General features: G+C 60.5%; 2 protein-coding genes and 1 long non-coding RNA gene across 3 annotated transcripts; all 3 read right to left on the bottom strand.

The window, feature by feature from the left end:
* Positions 1-309: 309 nt before the first annotated feature.
* LOC306647942 lies at positions 310-5,890 on the bottom strand. Its single transcript, XR_013760221.1, has 4 exons — positions 5,650-5,890; positions 3,597-3,764; positions 2,068-2,238; positions 310-667 (listed from the first exon to the last, which is right to left on the bottom strand). It is a non-coding gene; the product is annotated as an uncharacterized lncRNA (long non-coding RNA).
* Positions 5,891-6,086: 196 nt separating this feature from the next.
* LOC306648591 (NACHT, LRR and PYD domains-containing protein 2-like) lies at positions 6,087-12,562 on the bottom strand (the record flags this gene model as incomplete). Its single annotated transcript, XM_079118750.1, has 4 exons — positions 6,087-6,261; positions 7,966-8,136; positions 10,873-11,043; positions 12,066-12,562. The coding sequence occupies 4 exons, from the start codon at positions 12,560-12,562 to the stop codon at positions 6,087-6,089; spliced, it is 1,014 nt and encodes a 337-aa protein (XP_078974876.1).
* A 136-nt stretch (positions 12,563-12,698) lies between these two features.
* LOC306648589 (NACHT, LRR and PYD domains-containing protein 7-like) lies at positions 12,699-13,862 on the bottom strand (the record flags this gene model as incomplete). Its single annotated transcript, XM_079118748.1, has 1 exon — positions 12,699-13,862. The coding sequence occupies exon 1, from the start codon at positions 13,509-13,511 to the stop codon at positions 12,699-12,701; it is 813 nt and encodes a 270-aa protein (XP_078974874.1). The 5' UTR covers positions 13,512-13,862.
* Between the last annotated feature and the right edge of the window lie 326 nt (positions 13,863-14,188).

Genomic DNA, 14,188 nt, shown 5'->3' with positions numbered 1-14,188 from the left:
CTGCAATGCCTAGCAAGTGCCTCTCTGGCCTTTTGAGAAAAAACAATTCATCAAATCCTAAGTTAGGATATTAAAGGAAAAAAAGTAACAAATATACTGATCCTGGGGCTGGGGCTCAGTGGTGGAGCACTTGCCTGGCACCTGAGAGGAACTGGGTTTGATGCTCAGCACCACATAAAAATAAAGGTGTTATGTCCATCTACAATTTCAAAATTTTAAATATATATATAGACACGGATCCTGCAGACTCACCAGGCGGCGACTGAATTGGGCGGAACGGAAGGAACCGACAGCCTGGAGCGCGCTCCCTGGGCACCCTTTTCCCAGCGACACCCGCTTTCGCCCACGTGCACATTGGCAGAAGCAGCTGCGAGCTCAGCACTTTATTACCCGTGAGGTGCGTGATCGAGAGCGGGTGCAAGACACGCAGAACTCGCCGTGAAGCAGGGACATCGACCCCATCCCAGGCCTGACTCCTTGACCTCCACTAAGAGACCCCATCCCCCGACACGTCAGTGGGGAGAAAGACTCAGGCTGTCGAGAAGAAGAACCGGCAGCAGGAGGGAGCCGTGGGGCCCGGGGCACTCTCCACGGTCAGCCTGGGGTTGCTCTCCTTCACCTCCCTCAGCAGCACTGCAGCCTCGCCTTCCACTCGTCCATCTTCAGCCTGGAGGACCAGAGGACGTCAGTGGTTCCGAACACCTCGTTTCGTCGTCCCCCAGGGTCCTTGCGGACCGCCCAGGTGCCCAGCAATCGCTCTCAGGATCACGCAGGCAGCGTTTCTGGATCCACACAACAGGGACCCCCAGAAACGTCCGAGTACAGGCGCACACGTGCGCAGCCTGAAGGGCGGCCAGCGGCCCCTGGCTGGTCGTTCCCGCGGTTGCCACGCAGCGGACCCGCCTCTCTGCAGGCACACCTGTTCTCAGGCGGCCCCTCCCACCACTCCTGTCCACCCGGGAGCAGCCCTGCGCTGCCCGCTGGAGAGACAGGCACGCGCCAAGCCAGGTGACCTCGCGAGAGGGCTGGCTGCAGACAGGCCAGTCCTCGGTTCTCCCCACAGAGGCTGGGCGTCCATCTGAACGTGGAATAGAGATTCCCCGAGGGCGGGGCGGCGGGGGACAGGAGGCTGGAGAGCGCACCGCGCGGGAGCGCCCTGGTGTTCACGCTCGGGGAGGTGGCCCCGGTTCTCGACACCTGCCGTGCGTTTTCAGTCACCAGAAGAGGAGCCCAGGGGCTCAAACGCCAAGTAATAAGGAGCCGGAAATACGAACCGTGCCGAGTGGGGCGGCGCTCGCTGTGAGGCTGGTGCAGTGTCCTGCTGGCCCGGTGGGTGGCGCACACCAATCCCAGCTACGCAGCAGGACTGCCAGTCAGCGCCAGCCTGGGAAGCTTGGCAAGACCCCCGCTTCAAATAAACAAAGGGCTGGGCGTGTGGCTCAGCGGTAGTGCCCCCCCGGGACTAATCCGCAACACGCCAGAACATGTCGCATCCCCCATGAACACGTGCAGCTGTTACATGTCAATCAAGATTATGCTTAAACGTCCAGGGAGGTAGGAACGGTAAAGACCCGGATGTGATCAGTGTGTATATATACACACACACACAGAGCCTGGTCAGTGCACGACTCAGTTCTGTGCCGCTGGAAGCGCGAAGCAAAAGACCAAAGGAAGCCAAAGACAGATGGGGTCACTGCAGGGATACGGAGGTTCACACCTCAAGGAGACCTTGAAATGTGAGGGCCAGGGCTGGTTCTGGAGAACCAGCTTCTGCACAGCTGAGACCCAGGCAACCCTGGAGATAGCAAAGCAGGAACCACACATCCTGGCTGGGCTGTGATGGTCATCCATGCTAACCCCCCGCACACGCGCGAGCCCCGCCTGTGAGCCAGGGTGCTCTGAGTCATGCACGCCCAGTACTGAGTGTTCCCGACAATGCTGGACAATACTCAGTCCAGCGGGAAGTGGACGGAGCCCCCTGGGCCAGGCTGTGCTGCAAGGTGCCTCCAGAGGTTTCTCTGGGCGTGCTCGCCCAAGCCCCCACGCTCCGACCTCTCCAAGGCGTACCTGAGCGTCCTCAGGGGCCCGCCTCCGTCCTTCAGCGCCGCCAGGAGCACAGCCACGCCGCTCAGCCCCAAGGCGTTCTGGCCCAGGTCCAGCGTCTCCAGCGTCCGGTTGCTTGCGAGGGCAGATGCCAGCCCCTGACAGTACAGAGGGGTGAGGGAGCACCCCGAGAGCCTGTGGAGGGGCAGAGCGGCTCACCCTCCCAGAACCCACAGTGCCGCCAGGCGCAGCAGCCTTCCCGGGTCAGCAGTGAGAAATGGGGACGTGGATCGGCCCGTGGGGTGTGCCGCGGAGCGGGGGGGCCACGGTGTTGAAACAGAACCAGCAGGAGAGCCGCCCAGGAGGATGTGGGTTTTACTTAGAGCGGGCAGGAAGTACCTGAGAGAACGACCTTCAAGGCGGGAAGACCCTGCAGCCTGTGGCAACTGGGGAGAAGCTGAGGGCCAGGGAGGCGGAACGCAGAGAACTGGGCTCGCTGGCAGAGCCCTCGCCTCACCGTGCCAGGCCCAACTCACATGGCACTGTCCTAGTCAGCTCCCAACAAGAGGGCCCCGCAAGACCCTGCAGGATGTTTGTTATGAAAGCCTTTATGTTTCATTCGTGAGGCGATTTGAGGCTTTGGAGACAAAGATCATGGTGTAACCTGCAACTCCACAGGTCCCTTGGGGTGAAGGGTGAAGCTTCCCTAGGAAATCAAGGATGGAAACCCGCAGATCAGGTCATACGGCACCACAACCCACGTGAGAGTTGGAGGCTCAGAGGTGGAATTGCCGTGAGGGGCAGGTGGTCGGACCCCAGGCACCTGGCAGAGCCGGACACAAGCTGGGGAATGCACCTGGGAGCTGGGGAGTGATTGGATTGCTTTTATAGACCTTCATCAGAATGTGTGACATTGATGTCACCTCCACGTCCCCCCTTTCCAGAGCCCCTTGGAGACCAAGTTGCTTTGCTTGTGGAGGGCAGGGGAGGTTCTGTGGGGCAAACGTGTGCCACGTGAGCTCATGGCAGAGCCCCATGGAACCCACCCGCCAAGAATCCCAGGACCTCCCAGGTACAGCCAAAGCAAAAGCAGAAGCACCCAGGGCTCCAGGGCTTGCTCTGGTCTCTGCAGCAGAGCTGTGGGGTCACCACACAGCCCTGGTCCTCTTGCCATCAGGGTTCCAGTCGCAAAGCGGGCTGCCTCAGTGCAATGCACCCCCCAGGAAGGGAGGTGGAGCTCACCAACCTGTTTATGGGGCTGATGGGTTTCCTGGGGGTAATGGCCCTTCTTCAGCCCCTGTCTTTAGCAGGCTCTCTGCTTCCTGACCCAGGATCCCAGCAGAAGCAGCATGTTGCTGAAACCCACCTCGCAGGAAGCCACTCCCACCTGCAACCCACCTCCTCGGCCCTCTGACAACTGAGCACACAGTCACCTGTGTTCCCCCAGAGGGGTCCAATCCTAACATCAGGTGAGCTACACTGCCACCACCCGAGGTATGTTGGAATATGGAAACTAAAGCTGTCCTGATACCTTAGAGAGCACAGGCACCTACCCGAGGTGTTTCAGGCTGGAATTTGGATTCCTCAAGGCGTCACAGAGGAACCACAGCCTGACAGCTACAGCATTCAGACCCAGGTCCACGTGTGTGAGGCTGCAGTCTTCCTGAAGCAGCTTCGAGAGCTGTCTGCAGCCATGTTCAGTCACATTGCAGCGCCGCAGCCTGCAGGGTGACCAGAGACACCTGCTGCCCTCCGTGGCTCACACCCTGCCAGCAGCCAGACCTCAGCCTCCCGTGGCCTCATGCTTCCAGCTGAGTGTGCACACCAGAGCATGCAAATGCAGAGACCTTGCTTCTACCCAGCCCAGGGGCAGAGGCTTGGACCAGCCTTTGTCTACTGACTTTCCTACAGGGAAACACACCTAAGATACAGGCTGTCCTCGGGCACAGCTCCTTACAGGTCAGGAGCTTGGGCTCTGGGTTCAGGCAGACCTGGGAAGGACCCAAGGCCTCATTCGGTTTCTGCATCATTAGAGCATCGAGGTTCCACCTGCTGTCTGTTCTACCTCAGACTTAATTGCCCAGAACCGTGGGGCACCCAGAAAACTGGACGTTCCTTGTGACTCAGGGCCATGCTTCAAATTTGAACACCATAGGCCCTCTAATAGGAGTGGACTTCCTCACTGCCCCTGTCAAGAGAGGCCTCACTAGAGGATGACAGTGACCCGGGCCATCGGGCAGGCGGGCCTCACACCCTGTACCAAGCATCTGAAGCCTGGAGTGCTCAGACCAGAGTGGCAGATGTGGACAGGGGAGTGTCACACCTGTGCCTAGAGAGTCAGCAGCAGGTGAGACCTCGTGTCCTGTAGGACACCAGGTAGACAGTGCGACCTCAGGGCCGACCGTGCAGCTCAGCCCTCACCCCCGTGCCCAAGCACAGCATGGCAGGAGACCACAGAACCCAGGGGACGCTGAAAGAAAGGCACATGGTCGGTCACCAGATGAGAGATACCAGTTTGTCGTGCAAAATCCCAAAGCCGTGTATGAGCCCCGAGAGATGGGGAGCAAAACCAGGAGACCAGATTAAGCTGCAATAGGCTACGCAGGTGTGGTCAGGTGTCAACTGTACGTTTGGAGTAACAACTCAGTCGACAACTCACTACAGAGTGGGCTTCATGCCTACCTCAGACGTGGCCATGGGCAAGCTTCATGGATAAGCTTTGGATTTCTATAGTTAGTAAGATCAAGGTATCCATCTCAAGGTTATGAGGATTTTTAAAAATGCTGCTTGCAAAATTTAGCATAGCCCCCGATAGGCATCTAAACAGACAGCACATCCTGCCTAAGTCAGCTCCAAGACAGGGCCATCTGCCTGGCAGCGTCCTACACATCAAATCCTCAGTCCACACGGACCATCCCTGGTATCCCCCCTTGTACCTGCCACCTGAATCTGAGCACTCTAGTCTCTGTTTGGGACATGCCTGGATCTAAAGTGATCCTGGATTAGGCTATCGGGAGCTTCCAGAAGCCACAGTCCAAGCCTATAGGCAGTAGGTTTACGGGCAGCAGGAGCCCCAGAGAAATCAGCACCAGACGACTCCTGAACAGAAAGGTCCCCGGCCCTGTGCAACCTCGGGAATGCTGTCACAGCTGCGACCTTAGTGTGAGCAGGTGGCTCGTGCTGGGCCTGCCCCCACACGAGCGCCAGAGAACCAGAGTCCAGAACAGACCCAGCCCAGCTTCCCCAGAACCAGCCCACTCAGTCCTCACGACCCCACGGCCCACCAGACCAGGAACAGTCACCCTCTGGCCCCCTACTCAAGTGTCCCAGGTCCTACCATAGAACTCAGTCCATCAGCACTGCAGGGCATAGGGCGTGAATCTCACGACCACGGAGTAAACATGATGCAGAACCACCTGCCTATCCCAAACCCACACAGAAGAATCTGGAAAAACCGGCAAACGTTCGCACCCTTCCTGTTCCCACCCGCCCTTCCCAATTCTCATCACGCGCCCACCAGTTACACCTGAGTGGGTGGCCAGGTGCCCCCAGCCCCTCCCGATCCACGCGCACGGACAGCCGGCCTCACAGCCGCCCAGGACTCACCAGCGCCTGCAGCTGGCACTCAGGGTAGCGCAAGCCCTCGCACAGGGTCTTCACCCCGCCGTCCCCCAGGTCGTTCTTGGCCAGGCACAGGTGGGTCAGCCTCTGGCCGACGATCAGAGTGGCAGAGAGGTCGCTGCAACAGGCTTCCGTGAGGTGGCAGTTCTCCAGCCTGCGGGAACCACGGGAATGGCAGGCGGCAGGGCGCCCACGCCCAGCCTCCCCTGGCCTCCCAGCGGGGGTCCTGAAGTCCACTCAGTGCCCCGCCCTCTCGCCACCCTGCTGGTGATCACATAGGGGACAAGAGGGACAGCGTGAGACGCTGGACTGTCTGGACCAGATGGAAGCAGGCGTAGTGCCACTGGGCAGTTCCCCGGGGCCGTCCACACGTCCAGGGCCACTGTTCCTCCCCACACAGGAGGCCCAGGGAGGAGGGGGACTTATGACAGCCTCTGCACGGGGCACTTGGGGTGCCTCAGCCCCACGCACAGCAACTTGGCGCCCCCGTCCTGGAGCTCACTGTCCGAGAGGTCCAGGCACGTCAGGGAGTGGTTGGCTTGGAGGGCCAGGAAGAGGCCCGCCCACTGCTGGGTGGGGGCAGAACAGGGCCCCAGCCTGTGGGGAGAGGGCGCCTGTCATTCTCCTGGAAGGATGGAGGCCACATAAGCTCTCATACTGCACAGCCTGCAGGGTTCCTTGGTGAACCTCGCTCCTCCAGGAGCCGGCCTGCCACTGCCTGTTCCAACGTCCACGCCCGTCTCAACATCCTGCCTTCTCCCCAACAGAAATTAAAACTGCTAATGCAATTCCACGTGACGTTCACCAACATGGCCTGCTTAGAGTTAAATAAGTGATTCTGTAGTCAAGAAAAAAGTGGATGCTCAATACTCAAGATGTTTCAAAAGCGATCGGAACAGAGGAAGGCTGATCAACAAGGTGCAATCCGGCACCCAGGTCTAGGGTGTGCAGGCCCCAAGCTGGCCAGGATGGAGAATGGGCACTCGGGCTGATGTGCGCGGGTGGCATGGAGGCAGATGTCAGAAGAGGCCACGCTCAGGGGCCACAAAGCCAGCTCTTCCATCCTTCCCCACGCTGCCGTTCCAACCCTGCCTCACCGGTGCCAGGCTCCGACCTGCCCCCAGCTGCCCCAGCCCCAACCCGCTACTGGGGCAGCAGCGGCCCCTGCAGATCAAACCAGCCCACCCACCCACAGCTGGGCTCAAGCCCAAGCTCTGCCTCAGGCTGGGGCTCTGGGGACTTTGGGTAAAGTCAACACCTTCACGTTAGCAAGTCAAGGCTGCAGTGAAGGAGTCTCGCACAGTGTGCCATCTGCCACGTAAGACCACAGCGCAGGCTGGTGCCCTTCCCTTGGAGCTGACCCTACTACACGGACACTGTGGATCCACTCAGAAGCCCAGTGCAAGCGGGAGTGTGAAGTGCCTCAAATCAAATGAGCATTAAACACGAGAGTCTCAACCCGCCGTCATTTTGGAGACTCAGCATGTCTACCAAGAAACATCTTACCAGTGTCGTAAAGCCACAGATGAACACAGGGTGGCTGGAAATCGGCACCCAGAGCTCTCCTTGGCCCCAAGGAGAGCAGCTCACGGCCCAGTTCTTAAAGTCCCCGCTCGTGGGCGAGGCCCGTCAGGACGCGCGTTTCTAACCCCAGAACCTGTCGCGAGCCCGTGCCCTGGCCCGCTACTCGACTGAGTCTGAGGGGCAGGATGCCCCAGGGACCACCTTGGAGACCAGGCCAGGAGCACCTGTTCAGCAAGCTGGGAGACAGCGGCATCTCCAGCTGGCGAGCCACCAGAAGCTGGACACCTGGCTTCTCACTGTCACCAGGGGGCCCACCAGGGCCCTGGCCTCCCTGGGTCAGCCCAGGTGGGAAACCAGGAGTCTGTAAGGTCACCCGCCCCACCCTGCAGTGGGGGACAGTGTTCTGGGTCTCTCTGCACCTGGGCATAGCATCTAGAGCAAAGGCACAGCCTCTGCCCCAGCTCCACTGAGAAGCACTCCCTGTCCTACTTGGTGTCAGTCAGAGCTGCTCCCTTCCCCTGGTCCAGCACGCACCACCACGGGGCCCACGTAGGAGACTGCAGACAGCGGCAACCCTGAGGCCACCTTGGGGTAAGGGGGCAGATGTGACCACAAGACCGCCTCAGGGGACAGCCATGACCCTGAGGACCACCTCAGGGGTGGGGGTGGCTATGACCACATAGCCCACCTGGGGGAGTGGCTGACTGCAAGGCCACCTGGGGGGGCAGCTGTGACCTCGAGGCCACCTTAGGGGACAACCTTGACTGCAAGGCCCACCTCAGGCATTGCAGGCTGCACCTGGCATGTCCAAGGGTCTCCCCCAGCAGCAGCAGCAGCATCCTGGCCTCCTGGACAGTGCCTCCCAGAGTCAGGTGAGTCAGGGTCTTTTTGCCAATGAGAGCCAGACAGAAGTCCTGGTGAGCGGTCACAAGGGAGGAGCTCCCAACCCTAGGGAGAGAAGTCCTGGTGAGCGGTCACAGGGGAACAGCTCCCAACCCTAGGGAGAGAAGTCCAGGTGAGCGGTCACAGGGAGCGGCTCCCAACCCTAGGGAGAGAAGTCCTGGTGAGCGGTCACAGGGGAACAGCTCCCAACCCTAGGGAGAGAAGTCCTGGTGAGCGGTCACAGGGGAGCTCCCTACCCTAGGGAGAGAAGTCCTGGTGAGCGGTCACAAGGGAGCAGCTCCCAACCCTAGGGAGAGAAGTCCTGGTGAGCGGTCACAGGGAGCGGCTCCCAACCCTAGGGAGAGAAGTCCTGATGAGCGGTCACAGGGGAGCTCCCAACCCTAGGGAGAGAAGTCCTGGTGAGCGGTCACAGGGGAGCTCCCAACCCTAGGGAGAGAAGTCCTGGTGAGTGGTCACAGGGAGCGGCCCCCAACCCTAGGGAGAGAAGTCCTGGTGAGTGGTCACAGGGAGCGGCCCCCAACCCTAGGGAGAGAAGTCCTGGTGAGTGGTCACAGGGAGCGGCCCCCAACCCTAGGGAGAGAAGTCCTGGTGAGCGGTCACAGGGGAGCTCCCAACCCTAGGGAGAGAAGTCCTGGTGAGCGGTCACAGGGAGCGGCTCCCAACCCTAGGGAGAGAAGTCCTGGTGAGCGGTCACAGGGGAGCTCCCAACCCTAGGGAGAGAAGTCCTGGTGAGCGGTCACAGGGAGCGGCTCCCAACCCTAGGGAGAGAAGTCCTGGTGAGCGGTCACAGGGAGCGGCCCCCAACCCTAGGGAGAGAAGTCCTGGTGAGTGGTCACAGGGGAGCTCCCAACCCTAGGGAGAGAAGTCCTGGTGAGTGGTCACAGGGAGCGGCTCCCAACCCTAGGGAGAGAAGTCCTGGTGAGCGGTCACAGGGGAGCTCCCAACCCTAGGGAGAGAAGTCCTGGTGAGCGGTCACAGGGGAGCTCCCTACCCTAGGGAGAGAAGTCCTGGTGAGCGGTCACAGGGGAGCTCCCAACCCTAGGGAGAGAAGTCCTGGTGAGCGGTCACAGGGGAGCTCCCAACCCTAGGGAGAGAAGTCCTGGTGAGCGGTCACAGGGAGCGGCTCCCAACCCTAGGGAGAGAAGTCCTGGTGAGTGGTCACAGGGAGCGGCCCCCAACCCTAGGGAGAGAAGTCCTGGTGAGTGGTCACAGGGGAGCTCCCAACCCTAGGGAGAGAAGTCCTGGTGAGCGGTCACAGGGCAGCTCCCAACCCTAGGGAGAGAAGTCCTGGTGAGCGGTCACAGGGAGCGGCCCCCAACCCTAGGGAGACGGGGGCGGATTCCTTCTCCAGGCCCCTCCGCCTTGCCAAGGGGAGGTGAGAAACCGTACTGCATTTCCCACAGGCGTGTGCTGGGGAGAAAGGCAGAGGTGCGTCCTCCCCTGAATGGGTACCTGCAGCTCTTACGGAGCAGCCTGCAGCAGGGTCAGGCGTCCCCTGAACCAGCTGTGGTCAGCGAGCCCTCGTCACCCACAGGAGGGAGACCCAGAGGCTGTCAGCGCAGCAGGGTGTAGCTCGACCGAGTTCCCGAGGCGGGAAGAGCAGCTCAGCCGTTCTACCAGACTGCTCGGGTCCGGGAAGACCCGCCGGCTTCATCAACCCGGCAAAGGATGGACTGACCACGGAGCTGTCTGCCGGCAGGTGCTGGCAGAGTCCTCCATCATCCACGTTTCTGCGAGCATGGGCTCAGCTCACGGGCCAGCTCAGACTCCGGGCTATTAGACCCTCCTGTGCTGCCCCCACCCAATCGAGGCAGCAGCAGAGCAGAGCCGCCCGTGCAGACCTTCCAGCCCCCTCTCAGCATGGCCTCCCGTCTCTTGGTCACTGAAACAACTCGTCCCATGGAGGACGATCTCCTCTGTCTTCCCATCCCGCAGACCACATGGCCTCCAGGCTCGAGGGCACGGGCCTCATGGGCCTCGTGGGGTGTCCCTCCTGGGAGCTGCCCCAGGGCTGCCGCCAGGGAATGGGAAGATGGCCTGGGGCCTCGCCCACTGGAAGACCACAGCAGAGCTTGCACGCGCCCGGCCCGCCCCTCGGAGCAGATGGCTTCCCATGGGCCGCACGTCTCTACGTCCCACCAGGTCACCTTTTACCCCCGAGCAGGTGCCTTCGGGCCACAGGGAGCTAAGGTCACTGTGTCAAACCCGTGACACATCTTGCAAGGTTGGTTGTGTTTCTAGTCACTCCCCAGCCCCGTTAGCAACCGTGTCCGTGGAGGTGTCCGAGGAACTGGACTAAATTCTACGTGTAATGCAGCAACCTCGGCTTTCCTGTCAAAGTGGCTTCTCTCACCTGCCACAACGTACCCACCATCGTTCTCTCTGCCTCGGAGTTTGACGCTTTTAGAGAGAACGATGGTTACCAGGGGCTCAAGGAAGAAAGACGTTAGGATACAAAATTTCAGACAAGTTCAAGTGGCCGACCTCACCCCATGGTGACTGGTTACGCTCACGCCCGGGCCGCACGTTGCTCTGTTGGCTGGGTTTCAACTGCGCCCATGAGGGGCGTTTACAGACATCCCAGCTCTCCCTCAGACTTCCCGAATTCCCTGCATGTGGTACGTTTCTCCCACTGGACACCCTCTAGGATGGGAACCATTTCCTGTCCTCATACTCCAAGCACCTGGTTGAAGTCTGGTCAGGTATTCAAATATCGCTCCCGACCTCAGAACGCAAAGCTCGCCACGCGCAGGGCTCTGGTCCAGGACTGGCTCTGCTTACGTCACTCTCTGCAGACGGCAGGAGGTGTGGGTTATACAGTCGCAAAAAATCCTCACGGCCAGCCGGCTCAGGAAGCTCCTGCTGACGTCTAAGGAGCACAGGTTCTCATTGGAGCAGATCACAGAGCAGAGGTCCACCCAGAGGCAGGAAGTGTCACTCTCCGGCCGAGACCTGTGAAGGGACCGGAAGCAGCAGACTGGAGAGCGTGGCGGGCGCAGCAGGTCTCCAGGACGCGCTGGTCCTCTCCAGCGCGACTGCCCCGCAGCAGTGACTGCAGCTTCTGTCCCAGGAACCCATACCCTGTGGGCGCCCTCACTGTCTGTGGCCTATTGGAGTCTAAGGCATGGCAATGGGGGTAGTTTAGCGATGCTGTTTCCCTGTGATTTTGACTAGAACTTGAAGTTCCATCACTTGGACGTGGGTTGACTTAAGAGGGTATCAGAGGCACATAACAAGGCCTAGCTGGGTGCTGAGCAGGTGCCTGGGGTCCCAGTCACTTGGCACAGGAGGCAGATGAGAGGATGGCTTGAGGCCAGGAGTCAGACCAACCTGGGCAACACAGACCCCAGCTCGAAACTGAGAGTATAAAGCTGTAGTTAAAGATATGCATCCAATGCATAAAATCTGCTCACAGGACAGAGCTCATCTTAAGTTTTATAATGGATAAGGTGGCAGAGGAATCTCTGGAAGGCGATGGGTGGGTGCACGGCATCGCCTGGGATGACGGCCACAGGGATACAGGTCCCCAGCTCATCCGGTGCTGACCACGCCCACCATTTTCCTCCACCATGCCTCAGTAAGGGGTACGGGCTCTGGCACCTGTGCACAGCGTGGGGTCTCTAGGGGCACGCTGCAGATCTCCAGGTCACCAAGGGAAGACGGGACACGTTTTCATCACAAGATCAAGCTCACTAATGTATCTGTCACCTCCGCGCCATTTCTAACTGTTCCACCATGTAATCAAAACAACCCTGTGCTCCATACACATGTATAATTGTTACTTGCCAACTAAAATTTAGACTAAGTTTTTTTAATCCAAAAAAGGTTTTGGGAAAGGAAAAACCATGTGGGAAAAATGTCAGGTCTTGATGGAGAGAGAATATGTGAAATGGTAGAAGATCCTGGACCATCCAGGGCCCGTCCCCACGTGACCAGACAGGGCAGAGAAGCTGGTCAGCACACGGAGCTCTCACCTCACACCACGGAGGTAGGGCTCCAGCGCGGCCTCCTCCTCCGGGAGCAACCCCTTGGCCACCTGCAGCGAGAGCCTCTGCAGGTCCCCACAGTGCCGGAGGCAGAAGGAGCAGTGCACGAGGTCCCGGCTGGTCATCAGGTGCAGGGACGCTTCCTGCAGGGTGGCCGTGGCGTCGCTCACCAGCTCCTCCTCCTGAGACTCGTAGAGGCAGTGGAAGACCTCCCGCAGGCCCACCGCCCGCAGCACGGGCTGCTCCTGCTCCGACGTGCGCTTCAGCAGCTCCTGCTTGGCCTCCGAGGACGTCTGGCAGCCGAAAGTGGCCTCCAGCTCCCACACCCTGGCCGCACTCAGCAGGCCCCACAGGAAGCGGCCGGCCTGGGCCAGCAGGGGGTTCCCTGCTCGGGCCTCCCTGGAGAACAGCTCCTGCACACCCCTGATGTCCCACCCGGAGCCCGGCCACTCATCCTCCCCCGGGCACCTCAGGACGTAGAACATGGCTGCCAGGAACTGCTGCACACTGACGTGGACGAAGGAGAAGCAGCCCGCACAGTCCCTGTCCCTCTGGAGGACACACCTATCCAGGAAGGGTAGGTCGGCCTCCTCCACCCCGAGTCACCCCAAGTCTTCTCTGTCAAACAGGGACAGCTGTGTCCACAGGCCCTGGGCAGCCAGGAGACAGGGCCTCCAGCGGTTCTCGCAGGTGGCACTGGGGATGGCCACCAGGTGCCGGCGTGAACTGGCTGCAGAGGAACCTCAGGAACAGCGACGTGGTGGTCTGGCAAGCCAGGCTGGGGTCCTCCCTGCGCTGCATCTGGAGCCTCAGACACGTGCAGAGCAGCTGGCACACGGCGGGCGCCGAGCTCAGGCGCAACAGCACCGGGTTGCGCCTCACGGCATCCAGGGCTTGCCGCGCCTGGTCCTGGTCCTCAAAGTGTCTCAGGAAGCAGGCCTCCCTGTCGCTCTCCGAGAAGCCCTCCACCTCCACCAGCCGCGGCTGCTCCACCAGGAGCAGGAGCTCCCGCAGGGCCCCGGGCCGCGTGGTGACCAGCAGGGTGGCCTTGGCCACCATCTTCCTCTTCAGCAAGCTGCTCAGCAGGATGGGCGCCGGCTTCTGCTGCTTCCAGTCGCTGCAGGTGTCGTGGGTCAGCGCCCCCGCCGGCACCCTCAGCTCGTCGAAGCCGTCCACCACGAACAGGGCGCTCTCCGCCTGGGCCAGGACCTCCAGGACGTCCTCCTGCAGCTCGGGGCAGTCCTTGGAGATCAGCTCTGCGAAGGTGCACGGGGCCATGTGGTTGAGCTCCCTGCAGCTGAGGTAGAAGGCGCAGTGCAGGGGGCCCAGCCTGAACTCCGTCCAGTCCAGCAAACACCGCTTGGCCAGCGTGGTCTTCCCAACGCCCGCAGCACCGTGCAGCACCACCGTGTGCGGCCTGGACTCGGGGCCCATCTGGGGACTCAAGAATGGTATCAGCTTCTGGCTTCTCTGGGTGACGTCATAGAAATAGTCACTGTCATCTGGCCAAAATCTGCTTTTCCAGGGTGAAGTGGGTTTGTCCGTGGCGATTCTTCCTCCCTCCTCTTCCCCTGTAGGGATGTTCAGGAGAACGTTGGGCTTCCCATCACCTTCTTCTGAAGATTTTGTGAAGTGCCAGGAAAAGAAACCAGGAAGGCACGGTTTGCCTCGTACGCCCTCAAACCCCCAATTTCCCACGTCAGCCGGGGTTCACCCACCCGCCCCTTCTTCCTCCAGGTCTCTCAGCGTGGCGCAGCCCATCCCTTGGCCCCGGGCACCCTCTGCAAAACACAGAAGTAGCTGGACCTGTGGGGCTGGTGGTGTCTCCTGCACCCACAGGCAAAGCAGGCAAAGGCTCGGATACAGGGTCTGGGTTACTGCGGTAGAAGACACGAGACTGACCACGTTCAGGCTGGGGGACAGCTCAGTGGTGGACTCTGGCTCCTGAAACGCGGGGCCTTCTGACTCCCTTCTGAGCTCAGTGCCGACTGTCCTTCCAAGCTGTCCTGCCTGCGTGGCGGGGAATAGCCATGGCATGCACGGGGGTTTCACCCATACCCACGGGGACATCCTGGTTGTGCCTACCTTCTGGGAACTGGGACTCGTGCTGC

Source organism: Sciurus vulgaris (genome assembly GCF_902686455.1).
Source record: "Sciurus vulgaris genome assembly, chromosome: 17".
NCBI classification, from domain to species: domain Eukaryota; kingdom Metazoa; phylum Chordata; class Mammalia; order Rodentia; family Sciuridae; genus Sciurus; species Sciurus vulgaris.
Note: the sequence above shows the minus strand (reverse complement) of the source record. Positions and strands in the feature narration are given on the sequence as shown.